Source organism: Ursus americanus, chromosome 19, assembly GCF_024610735.1.
Source record: "Ursus americanus isolate L20-20 chromosome 19, mUrsAme1.1.p, whole genome shotgun sequence".
Taxonomy (NCBI): domain Eukaryota; kingdom Metazoa; phylum Chordata; class Mammalia; order Carnivora; family Ursidae; genus Ursus; species Ursus americanus.
In genome coordinates this window covers 58708303-58726381 of record NC_142145.1, presented here as the reverse complement: position 1 = coordinate 58726381, position 18079 = coordinate 58708303, and the positions used below count along the sequence as shown (strand labels likewise).

Below are 18079 nucleotides of genomic sequence, written 5' to 3'. Positions count from 1 at the left end.
TCTCCGTTTCAGCTCAAGTATGAAAACACGGCTGTGGGATCAAGCCCCCTAGCGGGCTCTGTGCTAGGTGTGGAGTCGGCTTGAGATTCTCTCCTTTTCCCTCTGCCCCTCCCCCCTCACACACACACACACACACACACACACACACACACACACACTGTCTCTCTCTTTCTCTAAAAATAAATAAATCTAGAAAACAATGAAATAAAGTAGCTTTCTAGAGCAGAAGCTTTAAGTGAATACTAAGAAATATTTCTCTTTTTTAAGATTTTATTTCTTTATTTGGGAGAGAGAGTGAGAGAGAGCATGAGAGGGGTCAGAGGGAGAAGCAGACTCCCCGCTGAGCCAGGAGCCGGATGCTGGACTCAATCCCGGGACTCTGGGATCATGACCTGAGCTGAAGGCAGACGCTTAACAAACGGAGCCACCCAGGCACCCCCACTAAGAAAAACTGCTTAAGAGTAAAGTTAATCCATCACTACATTAAGATGTTACAATAAATATTAATCTAAGCTCTAGACACCATGAGTTTAATTCAAATGTTAACTAAAAGATTTCTCCTGGCCTAGAAATACCTTATTTTCCCATGACTCTACTTTGCTAGTTTCCTAGTTTGACACTACCTTAATCTTCCTCTATTGATATAGACTATCACAAGAGACCCTGTCTGCAGAAGACCAGCACGATGAGTAATAGGAAATGCTGGAGAAGGAAGAGATGACTAGAAGCAGAAGAGATAGAGTTCCTAGTCCTTTTTCATAAGCAATGTGGAGCTGATTCATTTGTCTGGCAGAGAGCCTGCCCTTGAGGAATGAGGGAACGCTCCAGTAGTGACCAGTGATGGGAAGAAGATAGCACAGGATGAGCGGACCCCAGGAAGCAAGAGAGCGGCATGCATGAGTGGGCACCCCTGGAAGACGGTGCATCCAGGCCGTGACATGAAGACAAGTGAGAGAAGAATGACTATACACCCCACAGATGCCCAACCAGGCTGGTGGGGTGCACCTAGCAGAGGAAGAGGCAGCTCACCAAGACGCATTCCACTTAGCGCCCTAATGATGCCAACCGTCACATAAATGATTCAGGTCAGAGTGGGGGCACAGAGAGCCTGGGCTGGGACTCAGGAGGCCTGTGCTCCGGACACAGCTGTTACTGCAATTCTCTGTGAACCTAAGCCCGTTGCTTTACCTCTCTGTGCCTCATTTTCTCTATAAAATGAAAACAACAAACAAACAAACAAACAAACAAAGGGAGGAGGGGAGGGGAGGAAAGAAAGAAATGAGGAAAACTCTCAGCTCTTTCTAAGACACCCCAACGACACTGCCCATTGTCCAGCCGACTGGGGAAAAGCGTCTACCAGCCACAGACCAGGTCATTGACATGACAGTACCAGGGCGTCACGGCAGAGTGCACAGGGGTGGAAGTCCTTCGGACGAGTGAAAAATGCACTCAACAGACAATGGAGAAAACCATGCTCAAGGCCAGGCTGTGTACAACTTTGAACATGTTACTGGCTTGGGGTAGAAAAAGCCTGGTTTCTTCTCTGCTAAAGATTTATGAGTAAATATAAGCCCTCCGCTCTCCAAGGCTGCCTTATATCTCTTGGTGAATCATGGTTCTTTGCACTATTTTCCCAAAAACGTCTGTGTGGTGCCTACTGTGTATGCAGCATGACTGAAGACGCTGAATGGGGTTTTTAAAATAAGATACTGGATCATAAGCTCCAGATGGAGGGAAAAGCAAACACAGAAGAAATTAAGTGGCCAGATGATTGATACAGATGCTAAGTGTTATTTTTTTTTCCTAATTCTTTGCAGAGTGTCCAACAAAGAGAATGGAAGAGGCGGGCCTACTCAATCAAACCACTTCCGTGACATATATTCGGCTTAGAGGCTTATCTATCAATCAGAAGGTGCAGATGACTGTGTTCGCCGCGTTCCTCACTTCGTATGTCCTGACACTGATTGGGAACATCCTCATTGTCGTAACTATTATCTATGACCGCCAGCTCCATACCCCTATGTATTTCTTCCTCAGTAACCTATCTTTTATTGATGTCTGCCACTCCACGGTCCCTGTCCCCAAGATGCTCAGAGATACGTGGTCAGAAGAGAAGCTCATTCCCTTTGAGGTCTGTGTCACCCAGATGTTCTTCCTGCACCTCTTTGCCTGCACCTAGATCTTTCTCCTCACCGTCATGGCCTACGATCGGTACATGGCAATTTGCAAACCCCTGCAGTACATGACAGTGATGAACTGGAAAGTATGTGTGCTGCTGGCTGTGGCCCTCTGGACGGGGGGCACCATCCACTCCATATCGCTGACTTCCCTCACCATCAAGCTGCCCCACTGTGGTCCTGATGAGATTGACAGCTTCTTCTGGGATGTGCCTCAGGTGATCAAACTGGCCTGCACGGACACCCACATCATTGAAATCCTCATCGCCTCCAACAGCGGGCTGATCTCGGTGGTCTCTTTCGTGGTCCTCGTGGTGTCCTATGCAGTCATCCTGGTGAGCCTGAGGCAGCAGATCTCCGAAGGCAGGCAGAAGGCCTTATCCACCTGTGCAGCACACCTTGCCATCGTCACACTCTTCCTGGGACACTGCATCTTCATCTATTCCCGTCCATCCACCAGCCTCCTGGAGGACAAGGTGGTGTCTGTGTTCTTCACCGCAGTGACCCCTCTGTGGAACCACATCGTCTATACTCTCAGGAATGAAGACACGAAGAATGCCTTGAACAAGTTCATGGGGAGGTTGGAGGAGAGAGGGAAAAAATGACAATGTCTAGGCTCTTAAGAGGCCTGGTGCTCCACATCCAAGAGATGCCTTGCAAAGAATAAGTCACCTAACATTTATCGGGCTTTGCCACTTATGAATTCTCTTCGGTCCAATATTTGACAATCATACCAGTAGCTGTGATTTTCAGGATCTTTCATATGCTGGCAATTGTTCTAGGCACTCTATATTTACTCCATGCCCACAGCCACTTGAGAGGTAGGTTTTACGCTTGTTTACAATGATGGAACGAAAGCTCAGAGAGAGCCAACGGCATGCCCAAGGTCACCCAGCTAGGAAATGCTGGAGGCAGGTATTAAGCCAAGTGCATCAGCACAAACTCATGCTATTTTCACTACACCACGTTGCCTCTCTGGGCTGTTGTCTTAGGGTGGTAACTAATGTTGAAATGAACCTTTAGATTGCTGGGCAGCACTTGACTACATCATTCACTCAGATGCTTGCCTAAATGGCTCAGCAAACACCAGTGACTCAGACCAAGTGAGTTTGCTTATGACTTCAGTCATGTAGAAAGAAGACTTTGAGTCACTGAAGGTACTGATATCCTCAAGTGGCCAGGAAAAATCTGCCATCAGAGCAATGAAATGGGGATAACTTACTATTCATTCATTTGACAAATTTTTACCGAGCACCTATTATGTGCTAAGGACCAGGCTTACAATCACACACACACACAAACACACACACACACACACTGAATGTTGATAGAGAGATTTAGAAAAGACTGTCTTCAGAGTGGAGAGGCAAAGAGGGTCTCTTTGACAAATGACATAGAAGCTAAGGGGCGCCTGGGTGGCACAGCGGTTAAGCGTCTGCCTTCAGCTCAGGGCGTGATCCCGGCGATATGGGATCAAGCCCCACATCAAGCTCCTCCGCTATGAGCCTGCTTCTTCCTCTCCCACTCCCCCTGCTTGTGTTCCCTCTCTCGCTGGCTGTCTCTCTCTGTTGAATAAATAAATAAATCTTTAAATAAAAAAAAAAGAAGAAGAAGCTAAGATCTGAAAGATGAAGAGGAGGCACGCATGAAAAAGACAGGTGATGAACATTCTAGGCAGAGGAAATGGCAGGTTTTGGGAAAGACCCTGGCTTGGTCCAAGCACAGAAAGGGTAGTGTGGTTACAGCTTAGACCCTAAGGCAGAGAATGGTGAGAGATGACGGTGAAGAGGTCAAAAGAATACTTTCACATCCTCTCAAGGGTCAACCAGCTTTAAAAAATGTGCCAAGATAAGGCAAGGGGGAAGAAAGTCTTTTTAAATGGTACTGGATCATCTAGGTAGATGGGAAATATTAATCTCAACCCTCATCTCACAGCATGTATCAAAGGAAACTTAAAATGGATCACAAACCTAAAATTTATAGCTGAACTGTAAAATTTCTAAAAGAAACTAGGAGAAAATCTTCGAGACTTCGGGGACGTGAAGATTTCTTAGGACACAAAAGGCATCAATCTTAAAAGTAAAAGAATGATAAGTAAGACTTAATCCAAATATAAACTTCCACTCTTCAAAATATATCATTCAGAAAATAAAACTGCAAGCCATAGCATGAGAAAAAATATTACCAAGACATATATCCAACAAAGGTCTTGTATCCAGAATATACAAAGAATACTTTGTTTACTCTTAAAACATAGTGACAAGAAGAAAAAACTAATCATAATAAATGAGTAAAAATTTGGACAGACACATCACAACACGAGATATAGGAAAGGATAATAAGCAGATGAAAAGATTCTCAGCATCATCAGTAATTAGGAAAATGAAGAGTAAACCACAGGAATTTTAGGCCTCAGTAGAAGGCCTAAAATTAAATATTGACAATAACATTTATTGGATGTTAAACTCCTCGACTTCTGATGAGAACCTAAAATCTTACAACCACTTTGGGGGCACCTAGCTGACTCAGTCAGTGGAGCGTGAGACTCTTCATCTCAGGGTCAGGAGTTCGAGCCCCACAGCAGGGGTAGAGTTTATTTAAAGATAAACAACTTCAAAAAATCATACAACCACTTGGAAAAACAGCCTTCTGGTTTCTTATGAGCTGAACATACACTTACTATATAATCCAAGAATTCTACTCTTAGGTATTTACCCAGGAGAAATGAAGACCTGTGGCCAAAATAACCTGTAAATAAACATTTATATCTACTTTACTCACAACTGCCAAAAACTGAAAACACCCAAATGTCCACCAGTAAATGATTGAATAAACAACTGTGGCATACCCATACCATGAGATATTATTCAACAATAAGAAGAAACAAACTGCTAATACCCACAAAAGACATAGGTTAATCTCAGAAGCAGCATGCAGAGCTAAAGAATTCAGGCACAGAAAAGTTCGTACTGTATGATTCAATGGATATGAAGCTCTAGGAAAGATACATCTAATTCATAGCGACAAAAATCAGACGCTTGCATGCTTGGGTGGAGATAGAGGGATTGGCTGGGAAGGGACTGAAGAAACTCTCTGGGTGATGGAAATGCCCTATATCTTGACCGGAGACATGGTTACGTGGGTGTATATATACCTTTGTCAAAATTCCTCAAACTGTCCAATTAAAATGCATGCATGTTATGGAACTAAATTCTACACCAATAAACCTTATTTTACAGTAAGTTCTTTATACATTTCCACCTTGATCTTATCAAAGTATTATGAAAAATACAAAATAGATGCAGGAATGAGGAATCACGTTCAAAGTAACACTTTAATCCACTATAAATCATTGATGGCTTAAATAAACACCTTGAATCTAAATTAAAAGGCAAAATTAAAACCACTTTAATTTATAGAACCTAAGTGTGATATCGCTTCCCAGAGGCAATAACCCACAGAATCCACAAATCAAGAAAATAAGTTCTCTCACAAGTGTACCTGTTCCTGAAACTCAGTCCATGCCCCAAATTGTGATCTTTTACTAGTGAAACCAGAAGTCTTCTTTAAAGTTTTCCAGATTCTTTTTTTTTTCAGATTTTATTTATTTATTTGAGAGAGTGAGAGAGCACAAGCGGGGTGAGGGGCAGAGGGAGAAGCAGAGTCCCCTCTGAGCAGGGAGCTGCACTCCAGGCTCCATCCTAGGACCCCGGGATCCTGACCTGAACCGAAGGCAGACACTTAACCGAGTGAGCCACCGAGGGAGCTCCAGATTCTTTTTCCTTTAGGTTCCACCATGATCGTTTCCTCTCTGTAAGTAAAAGTTAATAAGTCCTTCCCTTTAAAAAGAAGCTCTGCTCTGTGCCATTTGATCTACTGATTCTGTTTTTTTTCTTCCACTGTCTTGTTAAAGATATGGCCATAATTATACTTGTGACTCCAAATCCATCGTGTGCCTGACTTCATGAAAAAACCTGTTTCTGTCTGAGATGCTTGATGGCACTTTGTACCTCCTCCTTCCTCAAGGTGTAAATGAGGGGATTGAGCTGAGGGGTGATCACCGTGTAGAAGACGGACACCACCTTGTCCATGGAGAAGCTGGTGTCTGCCCGAGTGTAGAGGAAGATACATGGTCCGAAGAAGAAGCCAACCACCATGAAGTGGGCTGAGCAGGTAGACAGGGCTTTCTGGCGCCCCTCAGCTGACTGTTTTCGAAGAGAAACCAGGATGACCGTGTAAGAGGTGACCAAAGCCAGGAAACAGGTGAGGGAGATGGTTCCACTGTTAGACACAATGAGCATTCCCGTGAGGTACGTATCTGTGCACGCCAGCTTGATGACAGGGGGCACGTCGCAGAAGTAGCTATCAATAATGTTGGGGCCGCAGTAAGGTAGACGAATGGTCAGGACGGTCTGCACCAGAGAGTGGACAGCAGCCCCCAACCAGAGAGCAAACACGAGCTGTACACAGACCCTGATGTTCATCACATTGGGATAGTGCAATGGAGCACAGATGGCTACATAACGATCATAAGCCATGATGGTCAGCAGAAAGATCTCAGCACAAGCAAACAGATGTAGAAAGAACAGCTGTGCGATGCAATTATCAAAGGAAATCGTCTTTCTCTCCAAAAGCAAGCCCTCTAGCATCTTGGGCACAGTGACAGATGAGTGGCAGATGTCAATAAAAGACAGATTGCTCAGGAAGAAGTACATGGGGGTATGGAGACGTGGGGTAAAAACTATAGTAACTATGATGAGAGTGTTCCCCAAAAGGGTCAGTACATACGTGATGGAGAATGCTACAGAAAATAGTACCTCCAGCACCCAGTTCTCAGTGAGTCCCAAGGAGACAAATTCAATCACTCTTGTTTGATTTAGAGCATCCATCCAATGAATTCTCAAAGGACCTTGGGGGGTGGGGGGGAGCCATGAAAGTAATTTAGCTTTAAGATTACAGGACTAGAACTCATTGAAGTGATTCTATATTCCATTATGAATTGCTTATTTATTATCAGGGCATATAAAATAGAAGAGCAACCTAATAGCGACTGTTACAATACACCCATTATGTACCAGGAGCTGTTCCCAGCGTTTTATATACACATTCCTATTAACCACAACTGCACCATAGCATAGGCATTACTATTCCTGGCTTGCAGATGAGATACATGAATCTGACAAGAATAAGTTAAGTTGCCAAAACTCTTAGCCACTAGTTAGCTGGCTTTTTTCATTTCGGTCTAACCCACAGATAACACCAAATTAATCTTCCAAAATATGACTCCCAACTAAAGTCTTTCACCATTTCACTCTTCCTGTCAAATTAAATGTACATCCAAAGCCTGCAACAGACTAATACCTGTTTATTTTTCCAGTCTGGAATCCTCCTTTTTCCCCTACGTACTCCTCTGTCCAAGCAGGTTTGTTACTGTTTCTGCCATGTTACCCCCACCTTTAAGAAAACTTCGCTGGGGGCGAATCCTCCTTTTTCCCCTACGTACTCCTCTGTCCAAGCAGGTTTGTTACTGTTTCTGCCATGTTACCCCCACCTTTAAGAAAACTTTGCTGGGGGCGCCTGGGTGGCACAGTCATTAAGCCTCTGCCTTTGGCTCAGGGCGTGATCCCGGCATTCTGGGACTGAGCCCCACATCAGTCTCCCCCACTAGGAGCCTGCTTCTTCCTCTCCCACACCCCCTGCTTGTGTTCCCTCTCTCGCTGGCTGTCTCCGTCAAATAAATAAATAAAATCTTTTAAAAAAAGAAAACTTTGCTGATACAATCAAATCTTATGTCTAGTCTTTCATGCCTATTTTATGGTACTGAAATATTAAAAAAAACCCACTTCTTTCTGTTTTCCATTACATTGAAATTTTCCTAAAAAGCAATAACTACTGGGGCACCTGGGTAGCTCAGTCGGTCACGTGTGTGACTTTTGGTTTTCGCTCAGGTCATGATGTCAGGGTTGTGAGATCAAGCCCCATGTCTCTCTCTCTGTCTCTCTCTCTCACAGGAGTAACTAAATCTTTTCTCAAAAAAAGATTTTATTCTTCATAGTATATTATGATATGATCTACCTAGCTGCCAACCAAAACAAGTGGAGAAAGAAAACTTCTCTGAGGCTCTTAAGTTGTTGTTGTTGTTGTTTTCTAAGGGTGGTGGGACAGAGGGGCAGAGGGGGAGGGAGAGAGAGAATCTTAAGCAGACTCCACGCCAGGGAAGAGCCTGATGTGGGGCTCAATCTCACAACCCTGAGATCAAGACCCGAGCGGAGATCAAGAGTCAGATGCTTAACCCACTGAATCACCCAGGTGCCCCTTCTCTGAGGCTTTTAAAGGTGAGGATGCTTTAAGGTAAGAACCAAATAGTGTCCTCCTCTGTGTCTAGAGAAAGACTCAAAAGCACCTCCCTCAGATATTCCAAGGATGCGGTCCTGGTGAGTTATGTCTCAGAGAGTGACACTGGATCAGGAAGCCCAGGGGAGCAGAACTCTCATGCTTCAGCTGTACTCTGCCATTTCTTCTCCAGAACAGCCCAAATCGAATCTGTATGCTGACTTTCAGAGCTCAGGAAAGACAGGCTTTGTCTGGTGGTAATAAAGACTCCCTTGCTTCCACAAACAAGCAAAGACTGAATGACCATCTGCCAGTAGAAGAGACTCCTTCTCTCTTTGAAAGAGTGTATCTTATTCGACATTCATTCCACAAACATTTGTGAATGCCTAGCAGGCACTGTGCTAGTGATGGTATTGATCCCTTCCAACCTCAACACTCCATAATTCTATGACTTTGTTGATGACTAGAGAGAAGGAACAGGTGCTGTGGCAAAATCTAAAAGGTGGCAAGGCATAATCCTAGACATTTTGAGGAATCTTAGAGGGTGTGTGTATTTGTGGTATCTTGGGGGTGCAGGGGTGCCTCTGCAGAAAGCAACACATTGAAAAAGTATACTGAGTCCTGAGACAGCAAAGAGGTTAAAATAATTCTTGTAAGTTAACAGGCCTTCTACTAAATGTATAAATACTACACACTCTCGCAACATAACAGACAAGTGTTTGAGAATGGGTCTTGCTCAGGACCATGAACACACATGCATACGGGTACATACCCCACAGAAGGCATGGCAGGCAATGCAAGTGAAGAGGTGGTAAAACTCACCAATGTTCTTCAATGACACAGGGCTGATGTAGCTAACTGTTATCATGTTCTTTCTTCCACTACTTCCATAATCCCTTCTGAAATGAAACAGAGAGAAAGCAAAATGTTTTAAAACACTATGACATTAGTACCTGGTTTTCTGTTAAAATAATTTCACCCTTAGGGCAGACGCCTGGGTGGCTCAATCAGCCGAGCATCTGCCTTCAGCTCAGGTCGTGGTCCCTGGGTCCTGGGATGGGGCCCCTAGTCAGGCTCCCTGTTCAGCGGGGTGCCTGCTTCTCCCTCTGCAGTTCCCCCTTTTTGTGTTTTCTCTCTCTCTCTCTCTCTCTGTCAAATGAACAAATAAAATCTTTAGAAAAAAGTAGTTTTAAGACCTTTTAATTTGGTCTCTGGATTTTTTCAAACTCCTTCCTTCTCTGTTAATTTTGCATTTGCCCTTTTCAATACTTCTGCCTTCTTCTAGCCAAGTAAGGTAGAGTACTAAGCCTACTTGCCTTTTCCACTTTGATCAATAATTATTCTGGGCACCATTAGAACTGTCTTTGAGCAGGTTCCAAACTCTGTTCATCAAAAGCCATTTATTCATTCAACAAACATTTCGTATATAAGGAAAATACTCATTTTTAGTTAATACAAATGAATAGCATACATTAGGAGATATAAGCAAATAGTAACTTGAAGCTTAAAATTTTGCATCAACAAAGTATAAAAGTGTGTTGATCATGGTAATCATGTCACAATGTACATCTTTATCAAATCACATGGCTACCTTAAACACATTCAATCTTTATTTGTCTGTTGATTACATCTCAAGAAAGATGGAGGAAAAAAGAAAATATAATTTTTTTTGAGAAGGTGTGCCAAGAAAACCAGTCTTCAGTTCTACTGTTGTCCTGTTGAACTTATGAACATTACTGAGTGAAGACCTATTTTGTCAGGCAATATATCTGAAAATTTGGATTCTGGGGCACCTGGCTGGCTCAGTCAGTAGAGCATGCCACTCTTGATCTCAGAGTCCCGACTTCAAGCCCCACCTTGGGCGTGAAGCCAAATAAGTAAGTAAGTAAATAAGTAAATAAATAAATAGGTCTAGTACTAATCTTAAAAACATTTGGATCCTGCTCTTTTTTATCCCTTTAACCAACTGATCTATCGTAACTGTGGGTACACTTTCTGCGGGTCACTTGACTTAATTTTCATAATCTGGAAAGCAGGTAAGAATTTGATCTGGTGATGGGTATTAAGGAGGGCACGTATTGCAAGGTGCACTGGGTGTTATACGCAAGTAATGAATCATGAAACTTTACATCAAAAGCTAGGGATGTACTGTATGGTGACCAACATAATAAAATAAAAAAATATTATTAAAAAAAGAATTTGATCCCAGGTTTTTAAGGAAATCAGCAGAAATCTTATTTAATATGGAGTAATTGAATTAAAAGGACCAGAATCCCCACTAGATATCCATATTGGGTATATTAATGTGTATTGTGTATACTGAAATCCTTCATAAAGCACTGAAAGACCCTGAAAACCTGTCCCTTTCTGCCCTTTGCCTTTTCCTTTCACCTTTCACCCAAGGTCACTGCAATCCCCACAATAGCTTCACAAAGGAGACAGTAACAATTGTCTGGAATCGTGTTTCCAGACTCAAGACTGCAAGACTGACTCTGGCCAACATCCAGCCTGCTGGCCTGCTCTGCAGACATCAGATTGGCCAGGCCCCAAATCTCATGAGCCGACTCCTTCAAGTAAATCAATCAATCTCTCTCTCTCTCAGTCTCTCTCTCATTCTTTCTTTCTCTTTCTCTCTTTCTGTATATACAATTTATTTTGGAGATAGAGAGATAGTCAGAAAGAGGGTCTATTGGTTATGCTTCTCTGGAGAACCCTGACTAATACAATTTCCTCCCTTGCAATTGTCTTAAAGATGGGAATGTGGTTTAGGTTTAGGAAAGTTAAGGTAGAGAGGAAGACCACTGTTCATCTATCACTCCCAGGATAAATTTCTCCTGAAGATCTTATTATACTCTCTCTCCCTCCCTCAACATCTACCTTAAATAAGCAACAGTAGTCATTATTACTTGATAAAGGGGAGGCAGGAAGAGGATAGGAAAACTCAGTGTCATCAAACCAAATCGATCAACCCACTAACTCTATTAAACTCTGGTTCTCTTTTAAAGACCAAAGCAATATTCTCCAACGTATAATCAGTCACATTACCTCACAGACTTATCTTGCTTGTTTGAAAGAGACTTCCCACTGACATCAATTGTCCTCTTGTACCTCCTCCTGATTCAATTGTCCTCTTATGCCCTGTTACAGAAGCCCAGGATGGAAAATCCTAGAGCACACAATTTTACACAGGGTGAATTGCAGTCCTGAAAGCTTTGGGATTTTTATCTGCCTCTGCCTGACACAGGATTTTGAAGTGATCACTGGATGACTAGAATGGAATTTGCCATCAATGAATACCCAGGGGTACTATTATGAGTTTTCCATTTCAATGAATTTCCTGTTATTAATCTCTGTCATTTAGCAATTTAATAAGTAGACAATAAAACCAGCAGCATCCAAATGTGGACAGAGTTCCAAACCTTTGGCAATTATCAGGACATCAGTTTGTTCTGTCAATGTACTAACCACTGCAACATCCACCAGAGAGTCCAAGTCCACTGACAAATGAAACCTCACCCATGAATCCTAAATGAACTGCTGTCAATCCACAGGCTCCCAAAATGCCCAGCAGGCAGCCTGGAACTCAATAAGTTTCCAGAAATATCTGACTCAACACCTCCTCATTTGTCTTTTCTATGTTTCAGGAAAATTCAAAGCAAAAAATTACAATCTGTCCTTAACAGATTGTCCACATAGAATAACCTCTTTACATAAGGCAAAAATATCATGATGCTTGTACCAGTGGGTTTTCAATCTCCCAAAAAGCAGCTGTGACTACCTAAAGCAGAAACAATAGTAATGCACTGTGGAACTGATAACATGCAGGAATAAAACATATGAAAATAATAACCAAGAGACTGGGAGGAAGAAGATGGAAGTTGGAAAGATTCTTATATTATGCAGGCAGTGGTATAACATTATTTGATGATGTACTCCATTAAAGATGTATTCTCTAAATGCTTGACAAACAGTTAAAATAAAGTGACATGGCTAATAAGGTAATACTGAAGATGAAATAAAACATTTTTTTAAAAGCTCAGTGATAGGCCAGTCAGTGATGGGTATTAAGGATGTCACGTATCGCATGGTGCGCTGGGTGTTATATGCAAGTAATGAATCATAGAACAGCACATCAAAAACTAGGGAGGTACTGTGTGGTGACTAACATAACATAAGAAAAAAATATTATAAAAAAATAGTAAAAAAAAGCTCAGTGAATCCAAATGATAAATAGATATGTAAAAGAAAATGAGAATAGAAAACAAATAGCAAAATGGTAGTTTTAAACCAAACCCCATCGATAATCACATTAAATGTATATGGTCTACCTTGTTCCTAAAATAGATAAAGAACTCTTAAAACTCAATAAAAAGACAACCCAACTTAAGAATAGGCAAAGGACTCTAACAGACATTGTTCCAAAGAAGATAGACAAATGGCCAGTAAACCCATGAAAAACTTTTCAACATTAGTAGCCTTCAGGGAAATGCAAAGCAAAGCCACAAGATACCACTTCACATGCTCTAAGATAACTGTAACCAAAAAGAAAATGACAAGTGTCAGAAAGGATGTGGAGAAATTAGAACCCTCAATAATTATTGGTAGGAAGATAAAATGATGCAGGCATTTTGCAAAAAAAAAAAAAAAATGGCAGCTCTTCAAAATGTTAAAGACACAAGTTATCATAATCCAGCAGAGCCACTCCTATACTGAAGAGAGCTGAAAACATCTGTTCGGAGCACCTGGGTGGCTCAGTCTGTTCAGCATCAGACTCTTGATTTTGGCTCAGGTTGTGACCTCTCAGGGTTGTGAGATCCAGCCCCACATCAGGCTCTGCACTGAGCGTGGAGCATGCTTAAGATTCTTTCCCATACAGCCACTCTGGAAAACAGTATGGAGGTTCGTCAAAAAGTTAAAAATAGACCTACCCTACAACCCAGCAATTGCACTACTAGGTATTTACCCAGAGGATACAAATATACTGATCTGAAGGAGCACCTGCACCCCAATGTTAATAGCAGCAATGTCCACAATAGCCAAACTATGGAGAGAGCCCAGATGTCCATCCACAAACGAATGCATAAAGATGTGGTACAGGGCGCTTGGGTGGCTCCGTCGGTTAGGTGTCTGCCTTGGGTTCAGGTCATGATCCCAGGGTCCGGGGCAAGGATGAAGCCCCACATCAGGCTCCCTGCTCAGCAGGGAGTCTGCTTCTCCTTCTCCCTCTGCCCCTCCCTCCACTCGTTCTCTCTCTCTCTCTTTTAAATAAACAAATGAAATCTTCAGAAAATAAAATTTAAAAAAATATGTGGTGTAGATATGCAATGGAATGTTATTCAGTCGTGAAAGAAAACGAAATTTCACCATTTGCAATGATGTGGATGGAACTAGAGGGTATTAGGCTAATTGAAATAAGTCAATCACAGAAAGACAATCCTATGATTTCACTCATATGTGGAATTCAAGAAACAAAACAGAAGATCATAGAGGAAGGAAAGGAAAAATAAAATAACATGAAATCAGAGAGGGAGACAAACCAAAGAAACTTTTAACTATAGGAAGCAAACCAAAGGTTGCTGGAGGGGAGGTCAGTGGGGGGATGGGGTAACTGGCGATGGGCATTAAGGAGGGTACTTGATGGAATGAGCACTGGTGTTGTATGCAACTGATGAATCACTAAACTCTACCTCTGAAACTAATATTACACTATATGTTCATTAATTGATAAACTATAAATATAATATAAATTAATTTATAAAATAAATAAAATAAAATTTTAAAATAAAAATAATAAAAAAAAGATTCTTCCTTACCCTCTCTCTCAGCCTCTCCCCCCGACTCATACTCTCTCTCTCAAAGAAAAAGGAAAGTATATGTCCACACAAAAATTTGTACATATTCATGGCAGCATGATTCATACGATCCAAAAAGTGGAAAAAACCAACAAGTCTATCCATTGACAAATGGTTAAACCAAGGTGGTATGTCCATAAAGTGGAATATTGTTCAGTAATACAAAGGAATGAGATAGCGATGCATGATACAACATGTATCCACCTCTGCAGTGAAGATGAAGAGACCGTGAGGTTTGATGATATTGAGGAGAAAAGGATATGGAGGCAGCAAATATCCCAGGCCCTGGCGGAGTTCCATCGTTGCAGGAGAGTAAACATATGGCAGACTATAGCCATGATAGATGCTACATGCTCCAAATCATGAAAAACAGTCTCGCATTTATGAAGGGAGAAAAAGGAATTCAGATATGGAGGGGAAGGAAAAAGAAAGGAGGAAGAGGGAGATGTTGATGATTTCATGGGGAGTAGCCAGCCAGAATGCCTTGGAATACACTGAACAGAATCTATGAAATGGTCTATGTACATCTCATCAAATTTCTCTCTGTAAACAAACACCTATAGTGTTTATAGTTACAGATGTGTTTATATAGTTACAGATGTATTAAAAAAAAATCTCCAGTCAAGAACCTAACTTTCCAGTATAGGAAGAGTAAAGTAAAAAGAGCAAACTAGGGGCGCCTGGGTAGCGCAGTCATTAGGCGTCTGTCTTCGGCTCAGGGCGTGATCCCGGCGTTCCAGGATCGAGTCCCACATCGGGCTCCTCCGCTGGGAGCCTGCTTCTTCCTCTCCCACTCCCCCTGCTTGTGTTCCCTCTCTCGCTGGCTGGCTATCTCTGTCAAATAAATAAATAAATAAATAATCTTAAAAAAAAAGAGCAAATTAAGTTAAAACAAGCATAAGGGGGAGAAAACAAGCATAAGGAAGGAAATAACAGAGTAAACATAAATGAAATAGTATAAAACAAGAGAGATGAGCAAACAAAACCAAAAGTTGGTTCTTTGTAAAAATCAACAAAAATGACAAACCTTTCACTAGACTGACCAAGAAGGAAGAGAGAGAACATTAAAATGATTAAATTTTGGAATGGGAGCATTACTGTCCACCTTACAAAAATAAAAAGGATTATAAGGGAATGCTATGAACAGCCAGCAAAGTAGGTCACCTATATGAAACGGACATATTTCTAAGAAGACACAAACTACCAAACCTGAATCAAGTAGAAACAGATAATCTGAATAAACCTGTAACAAGCGAAAAGATCAAGCGAGCAATAAAAAGAGTATATCCCAGGCTTGGAGCTCCCCGGCCAGTGGCCTCGCCTGACCCTCAGCACCATGGCTGCGGTGGCGGAGGCGGGGACAGCCAGGCTCTCATGGGCCCAGGGTGCTAGGCCCCGTGCTCCAGGGCGCTAGGCTGGCCTCCTGCAGGTGGTGGCACCAGGGGGCGGCCCGGACGCAGGTGGCGGGTCCCCATGGGGCGGCTGGGCCACTGCGCGCCTGGAGGGCTGGGAGGTGTTGGAGTACCTGAGGAAGACGCGCTGGGTGACCAGCCGGCGCAACTCCTTGCAGGCTCGGTTGACGTGAGCACCTGCCCTTGAGCTTCATCTCGTGGGGCACCTCGAGATCTTCACGCCCTCCCTCCCCCCACCCCCACTCGCCAGCGGCAGCAGCGGCCATGGCTGGGCGCCCCAGAGCGTTCCAGGCCAGCCCAGGCCGATGCCAGCAGAGACTTCTACCTGCGCTGCCCCAGAGAGAACGGATGTTTGCCCCGTTGGTGGACGCCGTGTTTCAGAGGCACAGGGCACCACCGGATAACGGCCGCGCATGTGCACCTCCAGGTTCCCGAGCACAAATCTCAGGATCCCGTTCACTGCCCCATCCGGTGAGAAGACGGAGAAGTAGGAGGCTCCCGGGTCCCGGGTGAAGCTTGTGCAGGCCCACATGTCGGCCCTGACCATCCACATTCCAAACACCATGGCCCCCTTCCCTCATCAGCCCCCTTCCTTCCCCCACCAGAACCCAGTGCTGCCAACTCCTGCCCACCCAGCCCCTGGGGAGCAGGGTGATACCAGCTGACCTCAAGTGAATGGCTGACAACTGGCAGCCAGAAAATGAAAAGGAAGCTTCTCATGGAGACAGACCCAAGAATGATTCAAAGCCACCTTATTCCTATGCAGAATTCATAGGACAGAAAATTACGATGGCTCCTGAGAAGCAACTTACCCTAAATGGAATTTATACTCACATCACTAAAAATTATCCTTACTACAAGACAGAGGACAAGAGCTGGCCGAATCCAATTCGCCACAATCTCTCTCTGAATCCTTATTTCATCATAGTACCACGTTCCCAGGAAGAACCAGGCAAAAGGGCTCATTCTGGAGGATAGATCCTGCCTCTGAAAGCAAATTCATAGAGCAGGCTTTTAGGAAAAGACAGTCCACAGGCATGCCTTGCTTTAGAAACCCTCTGGGACCCCTCTTCTCCAGAAGTGGCCCAGCCTCTCCCAATCACGCTGGAGTGCTGTCTGCACTCGCCAGTGGTGCCCAGACCCCCAAGAGCCTGTCAAGGGAAGTTTCACCGGCCCCCCTGGAGTCTGAGCCCAGTGCCTCACAGCCCAAACTGGCCATCATCCAGGAGGCACGGTTTCCCAGGGTGCACCAGGCTCCCCTCTGTCTCATCAGCCCATTTTAATGGCCGGGCAGAAGCAGCTGCCACCGACGATCGATTGATCCCATCACCTACATGGTCGCTGCTCCCGTGACCACCTCGACCTCCCAGCAGCCTGTAGTGCAGATGACGCACGTCGCCCACCAGATCCCCACAGTGTCTGTCACCAGCATGGCAGGCCTGGCTCCGGGAAGCACGTACACTGTTGCCATCCAGGCTCTGGTCACTCAGGTGGCCATGCTGGCCCCTCCTAAGGCAGAGCCACAAGACAATGGAGATCACAAAGAAGTAAAAGTGAAAGTGGAACCTATTCCTGCCATTACCCATGCCACAGCGGGCGCTGCCGGCCGGATCATTCAGGAGCCACAGACCACCCCTGTCCACACGGTCACCACAGTGCAGCAGGCACCTCTAGGTCAGCACCAGCAACCAACAAAAACTGTCCCACGAAACGGGACTCGCCTCATGCCAATCCCTGCCGCTGGCCGTAACCAGGTGAACAATGTGGCGAGTCCTCTGGACACGATGGCAACACGTGCATCGGTGTCGACCTCCCTGCCCACAAAGCGCCAGAATGGCGACAAGATGGAACAGCAGGAGCTGAAGCAGGTCCAGACGGAAGACGGCGGCGACAACATCATCATCCCCCTGCGTGTGGCAGCCGGCAGGGAGAAAGGTGTCCAAAACCAGCGACTGGGACAGCTTTTCTTACTTTTAATATTCAACTCCGTGGTGCCAAAAGGAGACACCACCTCCCACCGACACTCGGAGCATGTTGTCTCGGTGGGTAGAGTGTCCTGCCGTTGGTCTTCACCTCAGCACTGAAAACACACAACTGAGGTGGCCTCAAAACTCCTAAAAGACAGAAGTCACACCTGAACAAAACCTCAGACAACAAAACCTGGTTCGGCAGTGTCTCCCCATCCCCAGCTCAGCTTGTCATTCCACAGCAAGATGCTGGGACAGGCAGGGACAGTCCCCACCACCCTTCCAGGACCCTTGGGGCTGGCACGGGTAGATGAGACAGTAGTTCGTGGTTCACGTGC

At 44.1% G+C, this 18079-nt stretch overlaps 1 protein-coding gene and 2 pseudogenes across 1 annotated transcript; 2 read left to right on the top strand and 1 right to left on the bottom strand.

Annotated features, from left to right (window-relative positions):
• The first annotated feature begins 1798 nt into the window (after window positions 1-1798).
• LOC123789947 (olfactory receptor 4E1-like) lies at window positions 1799-2782 on the top strand (annotated as a pseudogene).
• A 3357-nt stretch (window positions 2783-6139) lies between these two features.
• On the bottom strand, window positions 6140-7066 carry LOC123789948 (olfactory receptor 4E2-like). Its single transcript, XM_045793901.2, has one exon. It carries the CDS (start codon window positions 7064-7066, stop codon window positions 6140-6142), a length of 927 nt encoding a protein of 308 aa, XP_045649857.2.
• A 7476-nt stretch (window positions 7067-14542) lies between these two features.
• Window positions 14543-17858, top strand: LOC123789946 (forkhead box protein K2 pseudogene; annotated as a pseudogene).
• The last annotated feature ends 221 nt before the right edge of the window (window positions 17859-18079 follow it).

Bases quoted from the DNA above. Each gene is read 5' to 3' on its own strand.
- LOC123789948 (XM_045793901.2), bottom strand. From the start codon at position 7,066: ATGGATGCTCTAAATCAAACAAGAGTGATTGAATTTGTCTCCTTGGGA.